The sequence below is a fragment of the Schistocerca americana genome, chromosome 2, assembly GCF_021461395.2.
Source record: "Schistocerca americana isolate TAMUIC-IGC-003095 chromosome 2, iqSchAmer2.1, whole genome shotgun sequence".
NCBI classification, from domain to species: domain Eukaryota; kingdom Metazoa; phylum Arthropoda; class Insecta; order Orthoptera; family Acrididae; genus Schistocerca; species Schistocerca americana.
In genome coordinates this window covers 834,896,741-834,911,583 of record NC_060120.1, presented here as the reverse complement: position 1 = coordinate 834,911,583, position 14,843 = coordinate 834,896,741, and the positions used below count along the sequence as shown (strand labels likewise).

Genomic DNA, 14,843 nt, shown 5'->3' with positions numbered 1-14,843 from the left:
TGGCCACTGGGGCCTGACTGCAGACTGCGCCTGTGTCTGACGTGCTACAACCTGGGGTGACCACCCACCCGAGACTGCTGCGTATGTCAGGTGCAGGCACAGTCTGCAGTTGGGCCTCAGGCCCTGCAGGCTGTGCGTGCGTGTGTTTATTTTGGAAGGAGGACCTTGTCTATGTGAGTAACAATCTATCCGTTTCAGATTTTAAGTTGTTTATAACTCCTTCGTCTGTTATGAAGCATAACTAGGGATGCTGTATGGGCCTAGCATTTAACCCGCTTTACAGCTTCTCTACTGCTCTTGACTCCTGCAATCTTTTTCCATTACAGGTGGTACAAACTAAGTGGGATAAGTATTGTGTTCATCCAAAATATCAGACTACATGGTGTATTTACTCATACACCCCATGTGAGGATAAATATTTCTGTAATTCAACTAATATTTGTTTGTTGTAAATCTGATATTTCCATTTGTCTGTCTTTTATCTGCTCCTTTGTATTGAGTATTGTTCATAATTCAGTTGTTTTTTTTTTTTACATAAATTTGCAGACATTAAACTGTTACCACAAAATACGACCACCATTTTTTTTTTTTTTGCAGAAGTCAGGGTTTTGAATTTTTTTTTAGTATGGATGACAGCATCAATTTCATTACTGGAGAGCAGTTAACTTTAATGACTGAGCATGATAAATTGTAGTTGTCCCAATAATCTCAAACAGAGATTGTGCAAGGCATAGCTAATGTAGATGTCTAATTTAGAAACATTGTGGTGTATTTTGTTCAACCCATATGTGTCCATATGAATACATATATATTGCAAATTTACTACTAATGAATATAATTCTGAGGTGATGTGACCTGTCAGTAGATGTTCATCTTTGTTTCCAGATACCATTCTATTGCTTTACAAATCTCTCATTCATTGATATGTCTACTTAGAGTACAAAATTGCTTATGAAAAACACAATGCTTGGAACAACTACAGAGAACCTTTCAAAATTGATTCCTTCTTTTTCTGAAGTGGAAAGAGTGATAAGGCTTTTTTTTATATAGGCTACATCTACTTCTTAATTTATTTTGAAAGGTTTTGTTTAGTGTCTGAGATTTCATGTTTGTGTTGTATGTATTCTTCCAAACATCTGATATTAAATTGATACCATATGTAAAAAAAGTGGCATTTCTTGGCATGTCTGCCACTATGAGCCTTTGCTCTAACTTTATGACGTAAGTGGGACTTTTGTTCTGAGGTAATGTTGATGGTGGAAAATTTTGAGGACTAAAGAATGTGAACAGATATTGTCAGTTTGGATGTACGAAGTAGCAGACGACATGCCAAGGCAAGCAGTAATGGATGGCCTGTTACTGGAATAGTTGAATTCAATACTAATTGTGCTAATTGTTTTGTATGCTTGTAGTGTGTGTAATGTTTTTAGATCATGTGACAAACTGCCTTTCATGATCTGGGCTTCATGGTAGATTCCTCAGTTATTCTGGAAATGAAAATGAGATGTGTCTGGAAGTGCACATGTGGTAGTTTCCTAACACATCATTAGCCAGTGGGATACTGAGGATTGGCAAATACTTCTGCATACAACAGACTTTGGTGTATGTGGTTGTATAGCTGTCATAATTGTTATTCTAATTTTGTTTGATAATACAATTTGTCATTTTAATTGTTGTAGTTAAAGAATAATCTGTATCCTAAATAATCCTTTAGTATTTATGTGCAGATTTTTTGAAGGCCACAATTTGTTTCTAGGTCATCACACAGCCAGTTCATGGACAGTCAATTCAGATAACGCAGGTGCCTGTCAGTTCTGTTTCCGGGAAACTCCCTCAGACCCTGCACACTGTTACACCATTACAACAGGCAGCTTTGACCATTACAACAGGAACACCAAGAACAGGTTCATATTCTTTTGTGTGTTTAGACCATTTTATCTGTGTAGAACGTTGTAACTCTTTTTGTCTGATCATTGTTGCAAATATAATGACCGTTGTTGATGTTAGATTGGTTTTCGAATTTTGATGATAGAAGTGAACTATGCGACTGCATTTTCTGGAATTTTGCAGCAGCTCATTTGCAGAGACCATCTCATTTGTCATCAAATAAAAAATTAAAAGAAAACTACATTTGATAGTGGGGTGTATGTACTGAAACTTATAAAAATGAGTCCAAAGTGTTACTTTAGTTTGTCATTTTGTATCGTATTCTTTTCCGATGGATGTATTGTTCTGGTCAGTTACTGAAGTTGTAAATATTTTTGAAAGTATTGTGTAAACATCATTTACGTCTGTGTGGGTCATATCTATCTAGCATACTTTACCTTTTGTGCAGTATTGGAGTGATAGATTTTAATTTTGTGCAAAATAATTTTTCAGTTGAAAGTGTGCCTGTTTTTGTAGTTATCATGTAGGGTTTCTCAAAGATTGCTTAAGTTCGCATGTTTTCAAGTTCTTTGAACACGCTATTCCTCTGTATTCCTTCTGATACTAAAATGGAGGCAGTCAGAGCTAAAGGCATTGGTAAATAAAAGTAGTAAGAATTTAGTGCTAATCGACATGGACAACAATGTGAAATGCAAAGCTAACTTTTTAAACATGGGAAGTGAAAAATTTGACTCTGTAGGAGTGGACTGTGAGGTACTAGAATTTACGAACTCTAGATAAACTGTAAGTGTTCATACACGTTGTTATGACTTTGATTTTTATGGTTCTGTGTGTCAGTTGATTAAAATGGAATGCTTATTGGATTATTTTGTTGTCTGTCTGCCCCATTGTTAATAGCCTTTTTCTGAGGAATGGGTAGACATATCCAGCTGAAATTTTCACCACATACTAAAGCATACATTCCCTTTGAGGTGTAAAAAATCCAAGCTTCAAAATCAACACAGTCAAGATATGGCCATTTGTCACATATTCTGATGCTTGCAAACTCTCATCAAAATTCATACAGTACTTCCCTTTGACCTAGAACAATGAAATTTGGCAAAAAGCAAGGACTCGCAGTACAACCAAAGGATAAAAAAACCATTAGAAAACTATAAATTTGTAATTATATCACATGAAAAAATATTTCTTTTGTCATTTGCCATCCAATGTCAAACTTGAAAATAACTGTCCATAGTTCTGTGTTTGAGTTGACTGGGTCGCAATGGTAAAAGTTAAGTCTGCAAATATTTGTTTCGAACATATCTTGAAATGCCATATCTAAATGCAGCAATTGCTCCTGGATATCTGCTGATGGATAAATTCTGAAATGAAATGCATCGGATGAGCAATAAAGTCGTTCCTTGTGTGTTTGACTTCTACCACTGCAGTCCAGCCTGAATGCAGAACTACTTATGATGATAATGCTTGCCTGCCTTTTTCTCACTTATATTACTGAAGTTAAAACAGTCTCAAAAATTTTGGAATCTCTGAAACTGATATTTTGCTAGTGTATATGTCAATAACAGGCAAAAATTGTAGAGATTCTTGATTCCTGGATTGAATGAACTGTCCATATAAATAAAGAACTTTATATAGAACCCTCAGTGCGTCCTCCACACACGTGGCCAATTTTATATTGTTACACTCAGCTGTGCAATTTTCAGTTTCGTGAAATTTTAGACACAGTTTTGTGACCATGTCCTCTGACTTTTATCTACTAAGAATTTTTTTTCAGTTACATATGCAACAACAACAACACTGGCTGGAAGTGCTGTATCAACTCTGCGGCCTGTTACGGTTTCGACAACCCCTGCAATACCTGTGGCGAAGGTCCTGCCACAGGCTGTTAGTGTTGGCCGTGCAGCAAATATTGAACTGGCTTCTACGCCTGTATCAGAAGTTGCTCTTCATCCAATGCCAGCACCAACAGCTCAACAACCAACTGTTGTGGCTGCACAGCAAACTATATCACAGGCAACCAGTGTCTATATTCAGACATCTCACAGAGCTTCTCCAGGTAAGTAAATTTGTAGTGTATTTTTTTTATTTTTGGAGGAGGGGGGGGGGGGTTGGGGTGATCTCTCTTCTTTGTGATGAAGATTGTATACCCTATTTCTTCCTTTCACCTGCAGACGCAAGTTATTGCATATTTGTAGAGGAATATAGTTTTGCATGCAAGTCTTTTTTTATTAAGACAATTCTTTACTTCTTTCATTAAATTTATCAACTGTTGTCAGTATTTCTTATTAACTTAGTGAACTGAGGCAATTACACAACTAAAGGGAACACAGCTTCTAGTGTTTGTCTCTACTACTGATCAAGGCGGCTCAGTGGTAAGGCTCAGTTTATTTTCAGGTTAATTCTCCTGTCCAGCCCTCCAGATCAAGGTTTCCTATGGTTTCTTTAACTCATTCCAACTGTTGGGCAGTTCTTGAGAAAAGAAAATGGTTGTCTTCTTTCTTATACTTCCCAGTATGAACTTGTGAACAGTCTCTAACAACCCTGTCATTAAAAGGACACCAAACCCCAATCGCTCTTTATTGCCTCAACTGTCACCATTGTGGGAATGTCACATCGCTGCTGTACCAGGGTGTACATGCCACAGGACAACCAGCAAAAATGTTGGAATTTTTTCGTCCGGGAAAAACACAGGAATTTGTTAGAATTTTGGGAATTTTTCATTGTTCTAGTTTTTAGTTACATTTTCATAATTTGATGGGTAAGAACTGATACTCTGTCAAAGAATTTTACTTTAGCCCATTACTGCAGAATATACTGCAACCATAAAACATAAACAATAGAATATCAACTTTAGTCATAAAGAAAATGTGCCATTTACAGTGTCAAAACACTGTGCACACACAATTGTCCACCAACAGCAAAATGTGCCAAGTCAAGACTAAACAGTACAGTAGAGCCCTGGTAATTCGAGGCCTGGTAGTTAGTTTCCATGTAATTGTAGGTGGTCCTAAGAAAATTAAAATTTTATGTAAAACTAGAGTAAAGACCTGTTTTCATACATTACCTGCACATATGTTTTACACATTTTCAGATGTTTTACATTTTGAACTTTCTTTCAGTTTTCCATGTACAATACAGGCAAAACTGTTCCACTTAGAATTTTTGTTCATAATGCGCAAAATAACCTTGGCCTCAGACTGCAAATGCATTTCTGTTATAGATGGACAGGTACCATTACGTTTTGAGCAGGAAACCTGCTCTTCCTGTGTCAACTGTTCATTAATTGGGATGGCCTAACAGTCAGTTGTAGACTGTATACCATCCGTACGGTTATCCTGATATTGTGCCTACTTAACATCAGTGGTCATTAAAATACAGTACACATTTTACAAAATTGGCTGACCATTGTTGTATGTAATGGAGTTGGTTGTGTAGTAACATCAGTACTGTATGTCATGTCAATTTTAAACTGTAGTATCAATATAATAGAAGGAAACATTCCACGTGGGAAAAATTATATATAAAATCAAAGATGAGGTGACTTACCGAACGAAAGCGCTGGCAGGTCGATAGACACACAAACAAACACAAACATACACACAAAATTCAAGCTTTCGCAACAAACTGTTGCCTCATCAGGAAAGAGGGAAGGAGAGGGGAAGACGAAAGGAAGTGGGTTTTAAGGGAGAGGGTAAGGAGTCATTCCAATCCCGGGAGCGGAAAGACTTACCTTAGGGGGAAAAAAGGACAGGTATACACTCGGACACACGCACATATCCATCCACACATACAGACACAAGTCTGCTTGTGTCTGTATGTGTGGATGGATATGTGCGTGTGTGCGAGTGTATACCTGTCCTTTTTTCCCCCTAAGGTAAGTCTTTCCGCTCCCGGGATTGGAATGACTCCTTACCCTCTCCCTTAAAACCCACTTCCTTTCGTCTTCCCCTCTCCTTCCCTCTTTCCTGATGAGGCAACAGTTTGTTGCGAAAGCTTGAATTTTGTGTGTATGTTTGTGTTTGTTTGTGTGTCTATCGACCTGCCAGCGCTTTCGTTCGGTAAGTCACCTCATCTTTGATTTTATATATAATTAAACTGTAGTATGTATGTACAGTGTACTGTACACATGTAACTATGTTTCTTAATGTTGTAATAAACACATTACACATTACAATGAGTGGTAGGAGTGATAGAAAATGTGTGCCATTGAATGTGATACAGGAGGCTTTGAAAAGACTAGACAAAGGAGAAACATAAAAAACTTGCTGCAGAGTACGGGATCGCTGAAGTGCCAGTTCGAGATTGGCGTAGAAACAGAGGCAAAATAGAGAAATTTACTTCAAACAAGTGTTTTATTTCGTCATTTGAATGTAAGTCTGTGAAGAAATCTGAGTATGAAAAAATGAGTAAAGCTATGTTTGTTTGATTTACTCAACAAAGACAAGAAGGTAATCCAATTTCAGGGCCTGTACTGCCAGTAAAAGCTGTGTTTTCTGGAAACGAGTTAAAGCAATGTGTGGATGATTTTACTGGAAGCTCAGGGTGGTTGGATAGGTGGAAGAAGCGATATGGTGTAAGAGAGCTTTAAATTTGAGGTGGATTTTCAGATTGTTTAACAGTTCTGTGAGAAATCGAGAAAAATTATACAAGAAGAAAGTCTTACTCCTGATCGACTGTGTAACTGTTTTGAAATGTGGCTAAATTATAAAATGCTTCCATCCAAAACTCTAGCCTTAAAAGAAGAAAAGGCTGCACTGGCTATGGAAGACGTAAAGAGGAGTTAACAGTTGTTGCTGCAGCCAGTGGAAGTGGAGATCATATACTGAAGATACTGGTATTAAGGAAGCATGCTAATCCAGAGTTTTGAAAATATTACTGCTTCTGCACTGCAGGTTACATATGTCAACCGAAAATCTGCATGGATGGACAGAAATCATTTTAAGAAGTGTTTTTCAAAGATTATGTTCCAGAGATCAAAAGATATCTAAAGAAAAAGTGCTCGTCTTCTAAAGCAGTCCTAATGCGTGGCAATGCTGGTTCACGCTCTGTTCAGGAAGAATATTACTGTATTTGCACGTTGCTCTTACCCTCTAACATGACGAGTTTAATGCAGCCTGTGGACCAAGGAGTTTTACAATGCTTGAAAAAAGGTGCTGTTGTTGTTTGCTTCAAAGACTACAATAAAAAACATAGTTTACTGGATAGCTAAGTCATGGACAGACGAAGATGCCAGACGGTGAAGATGATCTACCATTGGCAGAACTGATGAAAAAGCTTGCTGGATGTGAAAATGTGAATTCAAATGATGTTTCAGAATGAGTGAAAAGTGATGAACAGTTTGAAGTGACCAATCTTGCAGTTGTTGAAATGTTTGGTGAACCCACTGAAGACAGTGATGATGAGGAATTACCTGAAGAAATTGTGCTAGTGATCACTCTCACCTAGCTGTGGCAGTGCTACATGTGGCATTGCTTTATATTGAGCAGCAAGCGAAAGCTACTCCAACTGACATCATGCTTCTGAGATGATGGCGGGACATTGCTGCTAAAAAATGAAGCTTTATTTTATTTTTCCAGCTTGGAACTGTGTGTCAATATATGTACATATAGCACAGGTATTACTATATTGTTTTTTATTTATTTTGAATCATTATTGTACTCGTCAAACATTAGTCATGATTTACTCGTTGATTTAGTGATATTTCCATATAAAGAGTTTTCTGTAATTCAGGGTAGTCTTGGCCCCAGTTAGCTCAAGTTACCTGGGCTGTAGTGTACTTTGTGACAAAAAACTGCTTTCAATGAGTGTAATGTCACAGCTGTTTACATTTCTAACAGGTCATGGGGAAAATATTGCAAATGGTGATTTGAGAACCATTTCTTTCAAAGTAAAGTTAGGTTATGTATGAGAATACGTGATGGATTTCTCAAATTAAGGAGTGTTAGACTCTTGTTCAAAACTTATCACTTTGAGAACCAGCCATGTAAAGAAATTTCAGGCCCAGAAGACCAGCCATTTATGTCATTGTTTAAACTTATGCTGCCACATTTGTATTGGATATATCTTTAAGGGGAAAAAAAACGAGCTTCAAGGCTAGTTTTTCATATTTATTTTAGGTGTTTCATAGGTTGAAAATTATGCAGTGATGATGACAAAAGTGTAATTATCCTCAAGAAAAAGTGTGCGGTAAGTTCTTGAGCAATTTCTCATGTCATTGGTTTTTCTATGGAAAAGTCAAAGTGCTAGATAGAACTTGGATCAGCCAGGTAACCCACGAAACGTCCAGTGCACAGCAGTGAAATTTATAATCAAGCTTCTCAGAAATATGCAGCTGCGGTTTAAGCTGTGCCCTTAGCATCGTGTCTAACCAACACTTGGAAAAAACAGCAAAAATTATTTTGCGACCAGTATTATATGTGAAAGCTTAGCTTTTCTCGTAGCTTTACTGTGTGTAACTTAAACCATTAATTTCTCCTGTTTGTGTGTTCATGCAACTTAAGTGGTGATGTTGTTGGCTGATGACTACATTAGGTGTCCATTGCTGTGAATATCTGCTGTCATTGAGTGGTGAGATGATGTGACATGAACTATGATCGGCTGACAAAAATGCAGCATGCAGCGCAATCTTGATTTCAGAAACAACCATGTTGTATTTGGTGAAATTCGTATTTATACTTTTGTAATACCAAACATGCAGCATACATGTTGCCGCGCATTAAAAGTCTTTCAAAAATGAGGTTTATTTTTTTTTTTTTTTTTCTTTTTGCTCTGTTTCATTTCCGAAAGTGCTGGGAAGCTCTACGCCATTGTATAAAACCTTTACCGGTCAAAGGTTTTACAGTTGTAAGGGAAAGTATATTGTCACTGAATGTGGAAAAAGTACTTTTACCTGGTAAAGTATTTTAGCTGGGAAATCTGATATGTATTTATTTATTTTTCTTGCATATACTTTCTGTGTACATATAATTCTGCCAGTAGAAGGCTGAAGAGAAACCTGCTACTATTACCATCCTCTTCGATATTCATGTGCAGATTTAGTCTTTAGTATTTGTAACAAAGCTCCACTTAATAACTGCTAGGTAAAATTTCATTTTTAATTAATGTTGTGGGAGACTGCATTGGCATTGCTGTGATTTTTTTCCTGTTATCAGTTTGTTAGTGAGAAATGCCACTTACTTGTTGTAACAGGAAAAAGACTTAATTTGTGCAAAATGTTCACACAAAAGTGCAGTACACATTGGCAGAACTGTCATCATTCTGCAAATTGTTGTCCAGCCTTCTATTGTAAAAGTCATATGTTGCTTTGTCATCCACTGGTACAGTGTCTTTCAGTAACTTCTCATTCTGAAAAATCTGAAGACATCCCTTTAGCAATCTGAATAGGTAAAATCTCTGAGTCTGGACTTCTGGTGTGTATTTTAAAACCAGCTGACACAGTTTACTGTGTCATGTCACAGGGAAACTATATCCAATTTCATAATTACATTAATGAGATTAATGTAGGTCATCTGAAAATCTCTTAAAAATTGAAAATTTTTTCTCTGTTTATTTTGTTATGCAGAACTATCTGTCCAAGTACAGAAGAAAAGTGCTAAGATATTCCTCATAGTGACTTGTTTTTCGGCTTATGTTCTTTGTGGATGGGTCTGACTGGCAGCACTTCTACAGGTAGTCTGAAATTAAAAAGTTAAACGACTCCAGGTCTCATCATCTGTAAAACTTCTCCATCATGTAATTGTCACATCAGTAGCTGTTGTTCTGTGCCAAATTTTTGTAGAATTATGTTATTTTTCCAGATGAAAATTTGATATCTTTGATAAGTGTCTGCCAATAAAAGGTGTTTGGAAATAAGTTATGAGCTATCAACCTGATTTTTTTTTCTCTTTGTCACTCATTGGTTACTTAACCATTTCTTTGCATCCAACATAAACAGCTTCAAACATTGTATATTAATAAGAACACACAAATCTCTTGAGGAAAATACTTAGGGTTTGCAGAAATGGCCAACATTTTCTAACTGAAAACAGTGCATCTAAACTTTCAGGTGAAAACTGTGATATTCATTTGTGTTACTTTCAAGGTATTGTTAGTCATTGCTTGGCACATATATGAAGTCATTAAGTTTGACATAGACTGTCAAATTTACTGTAATGCATCATCCGGTCTTACAAAGAATTAAAATTCAGCCAGCCTTATTGCCCGACAATGAAATTGCTTGCAATGAAACTTAAAATTTCTGATACAATTTTGACATATTTTCAAATAGGTGTTTGCTTAAAAAATATAACAAATGACTTTCATGCCTCTTGGAAATAACTGAGAATCCTTAATTGTATTACAGTAAAGTTCAATCTTTGTACTAGATTCCAGTGTTCCTGACTGACTGAAGTAGAACAGAAGGCTGAAATTTTTAATAATAGTGTTTGTGCATGCACTTTATTTCTTTGACAATGTTTTTCTTTATTTTTGTTGTATTAGTTTTTCCATGGTTGTGGAAGACCTCGATAAAAGGAAAAATGCAGGCCAAATGAGTAGTTAGTGTTTTGGGTGAATTTTATTGTATGCCTGTTATTGTTTTGTGGATAAATGTTACCAGTGAACCTGTGGATTATAATTATGCTTTTGGTGAAGGGGAAAAAAATGGTGCTAAGCTTAAAAATTATTCTTTTTATTAGCATGTAAAGTATCTTATACTGCTGAAGTCTCTTTTGTGTGTCTGTGTATCTGCTTGCCCACAACTTGTGTAAAACCGTGATGTTATTCCTTGTCCTCCTGGTGTTAAGTTTTAGCTATTAAAGTGAAAGTATATGTTTGCCATCGATTGAGGAGACACTAGGTTAAGAGGCATACAGATTATTCACATAATTATCTGTCTCTGATAGGATATGTAAATTATGAAAGTATATTAATCACTTTCTTACCATAGCTGTTATTCTTGAAAGTTCAGTAGGACAATTTAGGTGACTTTAGCAACAAAACTAAATAAGATTATCAAGAAGTGTTCAGGACTTAAATAGAATTTGGTAAACTTAATCGCCACAATGTAATATTGTAGCTCCACATTGAATGAATAATTGTTTCTATAAGCAATGCTGAATAGCATCAGTACGCATTGAGATACTGTAAAACTTTCTGTTAAGGGAAAAAAGAAAACTCTAAGTTTCTGATTGTAATATTTTTACAAATTGGTCATCAGGGTTGGAATTCAAAATAGTCTTCTGTTTAAGACCAAGTGCTATATGTATAGGTCACATACAGAAAACCTACCTCTCAAACTCATTCACTAAAAATTTGGCAGCTAGTGTTGGAGCTAGCATGTGATGTCTGATGTATTGAGTGTTACCCATTAGCAGTTTTAATACTTTTTAAAATTCTATATTTGAGTGTGACAATGATTAAATAATGCTAGGCTTACTGTACATCTGGGATTAACCCGGACAGCCTTGTTTTTTTAGTGCTGTCTAGAGCAGTGTTGGGGGCCTGAGAATTTTATGACTGGGGAGATTTTTAAAATTTTAGACATATGTTTAACGTTTCTTTAAACATTATCTTAAGGCTGTGCCTCTCTATCGGCCTTGGAAGATGTGCTGACATTCATGTGGAAGTGTGGCTAATGGTTTCACAGCAACTTTACACTGTAATTTTGTTTTCTACTATTTTAGTCACTTGGTGACACAACAAGTGTGTTGTGTTTGTTTTAGTGTGTGAAGTAAATCATGTACATATTTTTGACCATTTTATCTCTGTTCATTTTTTGTCTGAACCTTAACGAATTGAAAAAGTGTGTATTTACTGTTAACCAGCAACAGAAATACAAACTTTTGAAATGGTTTAATAATAGTAACAATGAACATGTGTATTGCACACTAAGTACAAGTGAATTCTTTATTGCACACAAAGGAAAGGGTGATATTAAAGACCATGCTTCATCAAACATAGGAGGCTTTTTCAGAGTGAAAGATGGCTATAACAGTGATCTGCAGTTTGCTGGAGAAGAGGCTATGTGTTGATATCACACTGCTAGACACCATCTCAGTTTCAGAACATCAGAGTACACATCTGAACTTGTTAAAAAGGTATATTCTACAAAGTTTTCTTCTGCTACAACCTAACCTGAGGCAGATCATCATCATCATCGTCGTCTTCGTGTCGTATATCCAACATCTGGTTGGGTTGGGGAATCAATTGTACTTCGCCACTTTACTGTCTTTCCACAATTCTTCTTCCACTTGCCCTGTAGCCCACAATCTTGAACTCCATCATTCTTCTTGGTATTCCCCCCTCTCCCATCCACTTCACATGCTCAAACCATTTTAATTAATTCTTTTCAATTTTCTCTGTCAACTACTCCACTCCAATGTCCTTCCTAACATCTTCATTTTTCACTCGTGCCTCTCCTCATCTTCCCTAGCATACTTCTCAGAAACTTCATTTTACTGGGTTGTATCCTACTCTCCTCTCTTCTAGTCATAGTCCAAGTCTCTGAGCCGTTGTCACATATTTTCCTGTCACCTTTCTTGAGAATTTTTCAAGTACACATTTTTGGGTCCAAATGCATCGTATTAGTCTATATACCCACTGTAGTCCAACTGGTCCAGCAGTCTTTATCATTTCCACAGTAATTTCATCTACCCCAGGTGCCTTTCCTGGTATCATTTTTCTCAGAGCTAGTTCCACTTCTAACATCATTATATCCTCCTCCTCCTACTCTTCCAGACCTGTCCCCCTGTCATACTTCTATTCCCTCTCCATTGCCGTTCTTCTCATTTAGTAATTTATCAAAGTACTCTTTCCATCTTTTCCTTATCTCCTCTGGTTGCTTTAATAGCTCTCCGCTTTCGCGTTTTATTGGCTTTGTGTATGTTTTTTCTTTCCTCGTACTCTTTGTAATTCCATATATCATCCACTTACCACTAGTAACATCTTTACCCAATTCTTGGGTGAATTTTTCCCAGCTTTTCCTCTTTTCTTTTGCTACCATTTTCTTACACTTATTTTTAATATCCTGGTATTTCCTTTTACTTTCAGCTGTTCGGTCTCTGTTCCATTCATGCCAGGCTTTCTTCTTTTCTTTTACTGCCTCCTTCATCCTCTCATTCCACCATGGTGTCTGCTTTTCCTTTACCCTTCCGGACACTCTGCCACAGGTCTTCTTAGCAGAGCTAACAGACGCTTCTTTGAACTTACCCCATTCCTCTTCCACATTGCCATACTCGGTGTTAGGGATTCTATGCTTAAGTAACTCCTTAAACTTTTCTTGTACCATGCCATCCTTAGTTTCCACACTTTTATTTTCCTTTCCCTTTCTTCCTTTATGTCTTTCAATTCATCGAATCTCATCTTTGCCACCATCGCTCGATGGTCTCCATCAAAAGCCTCTTGTAGGAGTGCAGTATCCATCAATTGTCTCAGATTTTTCTTTTCCACCAGAAAGTAATCGATGACTGTCTTCGTGCATCACCCCATTCACATCTTGTTATCTTTTGGCTATCCTTTTTAAGGAACCATGTGTTGCCCAGAATCAGCCCGCTTTCTTTTGCAGAAATCAACAAGTTTCTCTCCTTCCTCATTTTTCCTCCCATATCATATGTGCCAATTATCTCCTGCTTCCCTAGCCTTTCTTTGCCTACCTATGCATTTAGGTCACCTGTTACTATTGCTTCCACATCTGTAATTATACTCTCTGATACCTTTAGAGAATCCTCCCATGTTGTCTTCTTTATTTCCTGTTTGTGATGCATATACTTGGATGAGGTCCTTCACTACATTCCTTGTCCTCAGCCAAATCGTCATCACCCTATCACTTCTGTAGTCTACTGCTTCCACATATTCCTCTAGGTTTGGTTTTACTATGATACCTCATCCATTTTTGGCTTCTTATCCACCACTCCAGTAGAGTGTGTATCCTTTCCTCATTTTCCTCCTTCCTCTTCCCTTCCATCTAACTTCACTAAGTCCCATCAGTTTATGTTCTCCTTTTCCAAGAAGTCTATCAACTCTTCAGCCTTCCCAGTAAGTCATCACATTAATGATACCCACCTTCATTGTATTGGTGCCTAGTCACCCATTTCTCACAGTTCCCCCAGCACCCTAAGAAATGCGCGTCGCCTGCAGGGAAAGCCCTAACCTTTTCTGAGGCTGGTTTTGAATTACCATTTCATATATAGGCTATTATTATGATGGAGTCGCCACTCCCAAAGACATTTTAGAGCTGCTGCCAGCATATGTTTAGGCCATTCCTAACATGGAAAACAGCTGCCGTTTGTAGCTGCCCCTCTGGAGTGCAGACACTACGGGAAGTAAGATACAAAGACAGTTCTTCTGCTTTTCCACTGTTGGGACTTGCAAAATCCTCATCCGGTTTCCAACCATTGTCTGTCTTCACTTGTTACCCTGGTAAGGGTCCCTTACAGGGTACTACCATCCAGAGCCATATGGACCCAGTTTTTTTTAACAAGGTTGTTACTCCTCTCCCCTCCTCCTTCCTCACCACTTGAAAGGTGAGGCCCTGGACTTGGGACCGGCACTGGCGGAGTTAAGAGGTAGTTCTTGTTAACATTAATTTGCCATTTATGTTGGTAATACATCTTGTTCTTTGGTAAACGCTAATAATGTAACAGTCGTGAAATAAAACTTTCTCACATTGTAGTAAAATATTTCAGTCTGAAGGAGGAAATTAAAGTTAAACTTTTAAATTTTGATGAAGTTTCAGATGAAACTGCTCATTATCTTGTGCTGTGTGTGAAACCATACAGAATATAAGAAAAGTTGGTAACACTAACAGTAATTTTGGTGATGTGATGTGAAGAGAAAAGGAAAAGAAAAAAGGGCCAGGTGAAAAATATAACTGAATGAAGTAAATTTAATGTTTCAGTAAACTGTTGAAACTCAAGTAATTTCAAAAGTGTGTCCTGAGTTGGACACAAAGAAATATGGTAAGCCTACCTGCCGCC

At 37.1% G+C, this 14,843-nt stretch overlaps 1 protein-coding gene across 1 annotated transcript in view; it reads left to right on the top strand.

The window, feature by feature from the left end:
- The window catches only part of LOC124595510 (mucin-5AC), a 98,435-nt gene that overhangs the window by 32,612 nt on the left and 50,980 nt on the right, over positions 1-14,843 (top strand). Inside the window, 2 exon segments of the mRNA XM_047134273.1 lie at positions 1,757-1,904; positions 3,665-3,946. Coding sequence (XP_046990229.1) covers positions 1,757-1,904; positions 3,665-3,946 — 430 coding nt within the window.